We start from the raw sequence: 10,946 nt of genomic DNA, 5'->3' as shown, positions 1-10,946 counted from the left end.
TTTTAATCATATTTTTAATATATTTAATATAAAATATGTGCGCTCTCCACCTCAAATTAGAAGTGGCTTGCCCCTCTACATCATACTTTTCCTTTAGTAGCAGAGTTGTGCATCTATCTAACAGATTACAGGGGAAAACGTGACTTCCGGTTTGCATCAGAAGTTATATAGCAGACATGGGCAAATGCGGCTCTTGCTGAAAGTGTTCATTTCTGTTTTTTATTATTTTTACAATTTTATTTCCACAATTTGTGAAAATATGTTTATTAAAAAAAATTCAATATTTATTTTATATTATATTTATATTATATAATAAAATTGTGCGTCTTACCATACTATCCTCCATGACAGTACAGAACTGCAGCTCCCATGCATTTCGCAAAACCTACATTTTGGCTCCCATTGAACTCCTGCTTGCCCGCCCATTATATAGTTAATGGGGGCCTCCTGCCCTAAGGTTTCCATATCTGGTATCGTTGTTCGTCTATCTAACTCCATTCTCGAGATTAAGGACAGACAGATGGACGGATGACAGTGGAAATTTTTATTGGTCTACAATTTTTTCAAATTGCAGCCCAAAAATCAAGAAAAAAAATTAAATTCTTTCCAAAGTTTATCACAGTATCCATTATCACACTGGTGTAAGATCTTTATAGTTAGCGGTTAAAATTTCACTAATATATTTTACAAATTCTCTTATGTCTTATGCTTTTTTATTTCAATTTTATTGGTTTCTAAAAGTATTTTATCTATGGAATGGTTTTTTCTAGTAAAATTTGTTTCTTGTATTTTTAAAAAACACTATGTTGGCTAATAACATGTAATTTATGTTATGTCTATTATAACCGTTTTTTCACTAAAGACCGAGACCAGAGAATCAACTTTTTTCTAGACCTTTAATGCTATGCATTTCATATGCTGCACGTCCCACTTTAGGTTAAAAAAAGTGTTTAAAAAGTACACAATTATAAATAAGTATACAACACTTCTAGTCACGTATACAACACTTATTAATAAAGATGATGTAATCCCAAACGTCATCTCCATTTCTCTATTCAAATTTATCAGTGTTTTATTATTATTCGTCATCATTATATGCTCTTAAAATTTCGTAAATGGATATTTTTTCCTCTAGCTAGTATTTTTACATTATTTTTATCAATGGTACTGTACATTTATATTTGTTACAATGGATAAAGCACAGAGATTGGTTGTACCTTAATCTGATTGTTGATTCATGCTCTTTTTAGTCAGTGATGATTTTTAATTTAATTAATCTAAGGTGTGATCAAGCAAATTGCTTCTGTAATGTGATGTTTCAGTTTGTGGATTATTTCTTTGCACTCTGTGCTTTGAGAATCCCCACAGAAAAAACTTGGGGATGTACCACAAATTTGGGGAAATTATGCAGTCTCTTCATCATTTCCGTTGTCTCCCTGGCAATATGGCATGTGACGTACAAAACTGCAACACCGTGTCACTGATTCGCGCACAATAATTTTCCCACAAGTTTGATTTGGGAAACTTTATGGACTTCCTGTATAATGACATTATTAAGAGAAATGGATGACTTTGAATCTTGGCATATGATGGACATTTTATACCGTTTATTACTTATATCGTGGAATGAGGATTAAGAGAAGAGGAAATGTCCCTGAATAGAGTAGAATGATCGGACATCTCTACCCAGGGCTATATTTGTATGTAAGCTAAAGCTGCAGGTTAGGTTCTTACATGTATTATTATTTGGTGAAGGGGAAATTTCTGTTATAATTACATTACTGCTTAGGACCACAAGTCTAAATCCAGCCCAGCTGTACTCTTGAACATGAAAAGGAAATAAGAAGAAAATTTTAATTTATAAAGTAATTTGCTTTATTGTTCCTTATATTTATTAATATCTTTTGAATTTTAATAAAATTTTTACATTTTAATATTATTTTTATATTTTAATGTGACTATTATGTTTAAATTAAATATTGGTCCATATTATTTAAAATTCAGTATATTGTAATTAATTTCTGAATGTTGTATTATTGTGATTAATATGACCAATTAGTATCTATGGTAATATTCAAAATTATTATATCATAACAATTGAAGAATTATACAAAATAAATTACAAATTTATTTAACATAAACAATGCAGAATAAAATTTTATTTAGAAGCAAGACTTACAATTCTTCCCATAAACAGTATCATTCCTGTTACAGAGTCTCGAACATAGAATAAGAATGGTTTGTTGGCTACAAACTTATTTTCTATTCTATAAACTACTTGAGTTGGTCTTTGACCATAATCATCTACATCCAAAATCATCTTGTGCAAAACTTTAGTTACAAACAATCCATTCTTCTCACTGATATTTTTCAGATTAGCAGCCATATTGAAAGAATCCTGAACACCTAGAAATTGTAACTTCCACATTAAATCTATGCCCGGTTGCAGTTTAAATTTAGGAATTTCAACTCCAACAGTTGAATTTCTCATGCTGTCCAGAATTTTGTTTAGAGATTTATCAGTAAGACGTTGTTCTAGTTTAATGAGGCCTTCCATCGACGAATTTGGTAGAAGGAATAAGACTGAGATGTTTTCTTCACACGATAACTCAACTGCTTTAACTGACACATCATGGACTTTTAAATTAGCATAAGGGAAGCTTCCATTTATTTTCAGAAATGGCAAGTATGATGGATGAGGTTTTAGACCTCTGTTATAGAAAGAACCTCGTTGTACCTTTTGAAATTTGAATTTCCATTGTGTGGCAAAATATGCACTGTTTAATAAGGCTAAGCGAGTGTAAGCATCAAGTGGTGCTAACAGAACAGGTGGTGCTCTTCCATTAGTGTCCCTATGTACAAAGTTATTAACAGACCTCATATTTTCTTGACTTTCAAAGACATTATATTTTATTACTGAAGCATTATAATGCTGTTTTACATTTCTTTTGTAACTTTCTTTAACAGGGAAGTCTGATCTCACAATAGCAACGTTTACCATTTTTATGTATCTATTATTGTGTAGATGAAGTATTCTAGTTAATAGCTGTTTCCAGAATGAATGTACTTGAAACTCTGGAACTTTGGACGAATCATATCCTAGTGAATGGCGTAATTGTTGCGCTGTTTGGTTTCTTGCTCCTAAATATAATAAATTCAGCTGAGAAGAGTAACTTAAAGGAGACGTAATGACATTTGTTTCTTCAACTATCAAAGTTCTGTGAACTTTTAGAGAATAATCATTTAGGGCTGGTACTAAACTTGAAGGATATGAATATGCAACTGTAGCCAAAGCTAACAATATGCTGAAACTCATAGACTTCATCCTGTAGGATAAAGTTAATTTTCAAGAAAATTTAAAGTATTTTAAATTATGTATAAAGGTGACTTACGTTGCTGCTTGTAGAATAGGTAAAGGAGGAATATGAAAAATTTCTTAATTTTTATATCTTATTTTACAGATGTTTAAATTCACGTTTTTATCTATTTGGGTTATCAAGTATGAAGAGGCAGAGAGCAATAGAGAATATCACTATAAAGTTTTTACGTTTCCCATTAGCAAAATGATATTTGTAGGTTTATCTAAAACGATAAAGACGAAAGGACGATTAGCATTGAAGATATGCTCAATAAAAACGATGTTTTTGCCAACAATTTGTACGGCAGATATGCTAGAAGCTTCTATTCCTGATTCGTTAACTTCGAGAACGGTTTTGTGAAGCATATCAGAAACAAATAGCCCAGAATCTGTAGTGATATTGCTTAAATCTGCAGATGTGGTAAAAATCTTCCTCACACCTAAACGTTTCAGAATATCCTGTAACTGGCACGTCATTTCAATTTTGAATCTGGGTAGATAAACTTCAACATCAGTCGGTGCCATATTTTCGATGAAGTGTTTTAGTTTCTCTTCTGTTAAATCGAATTTCTTATCTGGTAGAATGATCATCATACTTGTTCTGTTGTTGCTAATTGGTAACTCTAAAATTGATAAGTTATATTGTTTGCTGCGATAAAATGGCAATTTTTCCTTTAATTTCATCGTATAGACGTATGAAGTTGAATTGTTTTCATTATAAAAATGTCTCCTTTTGGTGGAACGAGTGCTGAATGGAAATCGCCACGTTCCTCTGAAGTAAAACGCGTTCAAAAGCAGCAGCAATGTTTCATTAGTTGGCGAATCTTGCATAATGCTTTTAATTTTATGATTTGTAACATTCTGTATCCATTTATTGATGTAATTATCTGATTTTTCCATGCGAAAATCCATGGATACTATCTCAGCATTGAAAACTCTCTTCATAATACTTCTGTATTTATTAGAAAGGTTATAGTCCTCTTGATAAAATATGGCATTTGTTAGATTAGCATCAGATCGTTTTAGTTTCATCAACATACGACGATAAGTCTCTTGCAAATTTCCGATTTCTTTATAATTCATTAACGTATGAATTTCTTCGGCAGTTTTTCCATTAGTACCAAAGTAAAGCATTGCCAAGCACGTATTAATACTGAAAGGTGAGAAACACACGTTTCTTTTTACTAATAAATTTTTATAAATGTTTAAAGCTAAAATGTTGTTTGAATAGGATAATGCAGATTCTCTTCCTTCTAAAAATTCCACATTAAACAATATAAACAGGAGAATGCAGGGAATCTCGGCTCGAAACATCTAAAGAAAATAATTAATATGAATAAATTTGACTTTAAGGATTGTAAACATGCAATATCCATTTATTTAATGCATTAATATGTAGTATTCTACTTTAGAACTTTAAAAAGTAGTGAATTATTTCACTTTTATCTTATAAATATATACAGGATGTTCCATAAGACTGGAACCGTAGGAATTACGTTGCAGGTAAAGCATGGCGCTAGTAAAGAGGAATTCAAATTATTTTGATAGGGAGGATTTGCAGTCAGTGCGAAGTTGTCAAGGAGTTTTCCTCCAATCACCCTAAGCAGTCTGAATGCAACCTGTTAAACTCTTCGGCAAATTCACGCTGGCTGCGGTTCCTTGCCATTAAAATATGTTGAATTCATTCCTCCTTATTCAGTGCCATGCTTTACCCGCAAAGGAATAAACAAAGATTAACATAACTCCTATGGTTCTAGACTTGTGGGATACCCCGTATATGCGTGCGGCTCGTAACCAAGAACGTTACTCGAATAGTTTCGTAAATTGCTTATTGTGAATAGAGGATTTGATTTGGGTAGCTTTGAATTTTCTAGTATCAATTGAAGATACAATAAGACCAGTTAACTGACTTTTGGGCCAACCTTTATACACTATAATGGGTTTGAAATTTAAAAAAAAATTCTATGTAGTGCTTAATTTTCCTTTAATATAAAATTTGTTAAAACATAATTTAAGATTAAGAGATGAAAAAATAGCGTATTACCCATTTTATTTTTTAAATAGAAAATTTTAAAACTTATTGTATTATGTTGTATTAGTGTAAAACAGTGCAAAATTATCAGATATTTTATTAGTAGAGTTTAATAGAACGAAACTTACCTTTATAAGGGCGCGAAGATCGAATATATCAAGCAGAAAGCGTTTTTAATTTATAGCTTTTATAAATAGGCTTACCGGTATCCTATATATCCGTGACCCAGATAAGGTAAACGAGGTTTCAAAATACGATTATATGGGTAGAATCTCTTTATTTTTACATTCAATTTAAATTACAATTCATTAACTCTACCTACAAAGAGAATCATTCTATTCTTCTCGTTAATTATGAAGAATAGAAAGGGATGATCAACACGAAAATTTCTTACAGTAGCAGCTGATCTAGGTTCGTATTCTAAATCCGTTACAAAAGCAGCCTCTGTCCCGTTCTGGTTTACGTTCACAACTACTTTTTGGTAGATTTTTGATACAAATAACTTTGAACTTTCTCCACATATGCCGGATAAATTGGAAGAATCTTCACCAAAGACACTGTTCATACCTAATCCATTCAAAAATTCTTTCATTTCTGTAGAATATTCAAGCTTGAAACTCGGTAACGAAATTTTTATCATGGTTTCTTTCATATTTTTAAGAATTTTTGTGATATCTGCAAGTGAAAGTTGCTGCTCTAAATCTCCAAGTCCATCTAATTCATTGGGCAATAATATTAACATGCTAATATCGCCTCCATAGTAAGAAAGTTTAACAGCTTCCATCTTTGCATATTTTACATAAGGTACATTATGATGCAGAATCATCATTTTAACGTTCTTATCGGACGCTTCATTGCCATTATTGTAGAAAGGTACAGAGAGAATTAAATTCTGTGCAAAAGGATTCTGCCAAGATCCTTTAAAATAAATAGCATTTAGCATAAGTAACTTTGTAAAAGGTGAAGGACGTGTTGTTAAAAAGGTCGAGATCTTATTGTTAGTATTTCTAGCCACCCACGAGTTAATTTCACGCAGAATTTCATCTGGATTTCTTGAGAAATTGACCTTCTTCAGTGATGTTTCATAGTAAAACTCCAAGTCGTCATTATATTGTTGCGAAATATGAAAACCGGACTGTACCATAAGTTCATTAGCCATTCTAAACACGTATTTACGTTCGGCAGTGGCTTGTAGGTTTAAAATTAATTGCTTAAACGACGAATGGAAATGTTGCAAATTAACTCCTGCTCTTTTATATCCTAGAACGTTCTCCATTTCTTTAGCAGTTTGACCTCTCGCTCCTAAATACAACATTGCTAGCGACGTTGATAAACCAGCCGGGGAAACCAATATATTTCCCATTTCTTTAGCCATTCTTCTATATAAATTAACAGAAAATATGTTGTTGGCGGTTGCTAAATTGGAGAGATTAGTCTTGCAAAAGTCTAGAGTCGAAGAAGTTGCTACCGATATGCATAACACAGTTAGTGTTAAATGTATTTCCCTCATTATCAAACACGGGAATACAGCCGAGATAAATCTGAATTGTCTCGTAAACTGACAGTTTATGAGGCAATTCAGCCGGTGAATGTTATAATTGCTGCGAAATTACCAATTAACCCAAGTGTCACCAGTCCTAACTTTGAAAGTGTCAGATGAAGTATGAATATAATTATTGAAAATTGTTTTTATTAAAAATTTTAAAATTAAATTGCACATTTTCTAAGCTTAAAACACTTGCACCAAACAATTGCAAGTGTTCTAATTAAATTTTATGGCTCAAGTTAAAGTAAATGGCCAAGTGTAATTTTTTAAAGGAATATTTTAATTAAAATAGTAACAAATAAATTATATTTTATATTAAAAAAAATTATCATTAGCATTACGCTATTGCCCTTGTTTAAATTGGTGTCAATAGTCATAGTGGCTAGAAAAGTAAAATTACCATTTAATGTAATTAGTTATAAAGGCAAACTAGGTAAAGAGTATGTAGGTGGGAAGCTGCAATAAAAATAAATATAAAACTGTAACGTCTGTTTAGATTCATGTGAAATTAAATAGAAATGTAATTTAATGAATAAAATTATTGACCAGATATCGAATACTACGAATATTTAGAGAATTTAATTACATTATATAACGTATTTAGTTAAATAAAAAAAAAAGTATTAAATAAACAAAACAAGTTATTATTAACTCGTTCTTTACCACCCGGCTGCCCCATTGTGGGCTTGGTTGAATCCATGGTTTTTGTTTTTTAACTTTCCGCCCTGTGGGCACTAAGAGGGCCTCTTCCAGCAATCTTATGGGTTCAGCCAGGTCCACAATTGGACGGCTGGGTGGTGAGGGACAGGACTCGATATATCCGGACCAGCCCCTGAAAAATTCCAGGGGATTTTTTGACCCGACTGGATTCCGAGTCCCCCAGAGCGGTAGACTGCTACATTGACCGCTCGGCCATCCAGCCATCGGCCGAATCCATGGTGGGCACGATTAAAAAGAGTTCTCTTAGTGCTCACAGAGCGGAAAGAGTAAATAAAAAGAAAAAAAAGTGGACTAGGAAATTCCATAAATTATATAACGCTATTTACTATCGATTTATGATGAGATTTTCACTATTTCCATTCCTTATAACGCACTGTAATGTTGCTCACTAGACCACCCCACAAAATTATGTAACGCTATAAGAACATTCATACGAAGATTTAACCATAAAAAGAGTACAGTTCCTTATTAAATTAATATTATTACTTACAATTTTTTTACCTATACAATAAAAACAAGAATTCCGACTTTCTACACACAACTGAAAATTATAAAATTGATGGGTTATTTACAACTAAAAGGGGCAATCAGTGGCCAAGCGGTTTCGTTCCCTGAACACTGGGAGTTCGGTCGTGGGTTCGTGTCTCACCAGGACAGGCTGGCCACGTGGAGTTTTCCGGGTTTTCTCCACGTCTGTAACGCCTGAATAGGGGCCGGTTACCCTTAAAAAGACCTCCCGGAAGGCATCCCCCTAGGCAGATCGCCCAACTGTTGCGTTGCAATAACTTAAAACAAACCAAACTAAAAGTTGCATTGTAATTCATCTGTTGAAGAAAACCATTTCAGTTGGCCTTATTTTCATCCATCTTTAAAACATGCGTGCGAGTTTTAGGTTATATACGTCTTGTTACAAGTCTTTTAATATAATATATATATATATATATATATATATATATATATAATTATTTAAAGAAATACTAGAGAATTTACAGAACTATTTTGGCTCATACTTTATCATTTATGTTAGTAAATAATTAACTCTACAATTTAAATCAACAAACAAATCTAATTTTATTGACATTTTTTAAATTTACAGCTTAGTTGACAATTTATGGTTTGTCAACATTTCCCATAAACAGTATCAATTTGCTTCTATTATCTACAATATAAAACAGGAAGGGGTGATCTGCACAGAATTGTTCAACACGTGGGGTCACTATGGCGCTTACTGGTACAATTACTACACCAGTTACCCCAGCAGCTTCGCTTCCTTCCTCATTAACCTCTATGACGGCTTTGTGTACCACTCGATTCACGTACAGATTTCTACTTCCAGTCATTCCAGACAAATCGGTATCCCGACCGAATAAACTTTTAAATCCAAATCGCTCTAAATCTTCTTTTAGTTCGCGAGAATATTCAAATTTAAATTTAGGAAGCGTGACGTTTACCTCACTTTTTCTAAAATGAGTGAAGAAATTTTTGAAAATATTGTTGGACAATTCTCTCTTCAGCCTATCTACACCATCTCTTTCGTAAGGGAGAACAATCAACATGCTGATGTTCTTTCCATCGTAGGGCAGTTGCAGCACCTTGTAACGCCTGTGCGGATTGTCCAAGTATGGGAAATTATCCTTTATTGTCATCATGGGTGCAAGCATTGTGTTTTCTGCTCCATCGTAGTAAAATGGCTTCTGAACGGTTTTGTCTCTTTTGAAAGGCCTAGCCCATAATCCCTTGAAGTAAACGGCATTTAGCAAGACTAAGCGCGTAGCGGTATCCAATGTGTCGACGAGTTTTGTTATTTTTCCATGCGTTTTCTCAGAAACCCATCTATTAACTGTTCGTACGGCTTCGGTGTTGTCTCTAACAAAGTCCACTTCTTTGACCAGAGAATCGTAGTATCTCTGTAAAGTCTGCTTATATTCTCCCAGGATAGGATAATCAGCCTGAGTAATCAGAGCATTAGCGATTTCGAGCGTATATTCCGAACCGTTACTTCTCAGATGATTGAACAATCTGTGGTACACTTGAGGAACACCGAGGTGCAAAGCCTCGACAAGAACATAACCTGGCATGCCTAATTCTACACGGGTTTGGCCTTTGGCTGCTATGAAAACCTGGCTAATTGCAGTAGAGATGCTTAGAGGAGAAATGAAGACGTTCTTCTGATCTTGGCTTATGTTTCTGAAGAAATCGAAACCGAACATGACATTGTTAACCATGGAAACGGTGTCTATAACAAATTCAGGTGTGTATGCATGTGCAGCAAAAACCGTAAGTAGCATGGACAGAAACGAGTACCAGCGAGCCATTTTGAACCTGAATAAAAAAGAAAAAATTGATATTGAATTGAATTAAGATTTTGAATATGGATAAAATTACCTGGTTCGATTGCGACCCGGTTAAACAGTGAAGTATTAATGCAAATATGTAGTTTATATAATGGATTTTTATCTAATTTTGTCTGAAGATAGTTAAATTTGGTAAATACACCACATGTTCAGTTCTCAGGTTATTGAAGGGCATCAAAATGTGTTTATATTCAAGGCCATCTAACAGATATCGCGTAATATTTGAAACATTTATTTTGCCACAGAGAATATAAAATTATAATTTACTGTTAGAATATATAAATCTTGATAATTTTGAATTTTTATGTGAGAGAGAGAGAGAGAGATAATTGAAATCTTTATTTTACAATTTATTTCAAAACAGTTGAATGAAAACTGTACTTCGATTAGAAAATTTGCTATCTTTAAGAAGTTACTTGTACTGAATTGATAATGTTATACTTATTGAAGTTATTGTGTAATTAAAGATACGAAAATAATAAATTTAATAATTTATTTGTCGAAACTTAAATTTTTGTTTATGAATTACCTGTAGTTATAATACCACCGAATTCTGATAATTGGTCGCGGGTTTGCGCCTAAACAACGGTTGGCGACATGAAGTTTTCCAAGTTTTCTTCATCTGTATAACACCTAAATAGGGAGTAGTTTCTCAGAAAATTCTCTGAAGATATATCTTCCTTATCAGGTCTTCCAAGTGTGGAAGACTACTGGTGAGCTCTTCAATCCTTGGTTTTGCTGTCCAGCAGCATAATGCTCCTAGTGCTGGTGTGAGGACCCGAACCGGGGTCGACTGGGAGGTCCGAATGGAGATGTTAACAAGATCTTAAAAATCTCCCTTTACAACACAAAGGGACGAAATTAAAGATCTAAATTGCACAATGAAAGTTTTTTTTGAAATATTTAAAACAATGGAAAGGAAGGAATTCGAGAAAC

The 10,946-nt window shown here is 33.2% G+C and overlaps 3 protein-coding genes across 3 annotated transcripts; all 3 read right to left on the bottom strand.

The window, feature by feature from the left end:
• Positions 1-2,126: 2,126 nt before the first annotated feature.
• On the bottom strand, positions 2,127-3,353 carry LOC136981904 (intracellular coagulation inhibitor 1-like). The gene has a single exon (XM_067278291.1). The coding sequence runs from the start codon at positions 3,323-3,325 to the stop codon at positions 2,159-2,161; it is 1,167 nt and encodes a 388-aa protein (XP_067134392.1). The 5' UTR covers positions 3,326-3,353; the 3' UTR covers positions 2,127-2,158.
• Positions 3,354-3,517: 164 nt separating this feature from the next.
• Positions 3,518-10,123, bottom strand: LOC136981958 (uncharacterized). The gene is made up of 3 exons (XM_067278383.1): positions 10,042-10,123; positions 8,772-9,978; positions 3,518-4,672 (listed from the first exon to the last, which is right to left on the bottom strand). The coding sequence occupies exons 2-3, from the start codon at positions 9,969-9,971 to the stop codon at positions 3,533-3,535; spliced, it is 2,340 nt and encodes a 779-aa protein (XP_067134484.1). The 5' UTR covers positions 9,972-9,978; positions 10,042-10,123; the 3' UTR covers positions 3,518-3,532.
• LOC136981903 (intracellular coagulation inhibitor 1-like) lies at positions 5,648-6,936 on the bottom strand. Its single transcript, XM_067278290.1, has one exon. It carries the CDS (start codon positions 6,898-6,900, stop codon positions 5,689-5,691), a length of 1,212 nt encoding a protein of 403 aa, XP_067134391.1. The 5' UTR covers positions 6,901-6,936; the 3' UTR covers positions 5,648-5,688.
• Positions 10,124-10,946: the final 823 nt, after the last annotated feature.

Source organism: Centruroides vittatus, unplaced genomic scaffold (assembly GCF_030686945.1).
Source record: "Centruroides vittatus isolate TY-2023 unplaced genomic scaffold, ASM3068694v2 contig_799, whole genome shotgun sequence".
Classification (NCBI taxonomy): domain Eukaryota; kingdom Metazoa; phylum Arthropoda; class Arachnida; order Scorpiones; family Buthidae; genus Centruroides; species Centruroides vittatus.
Note: the sequence above shows the minus strand (reverse complement) of the source record. Positions and strands in the feature narration are given on the sequence as shown.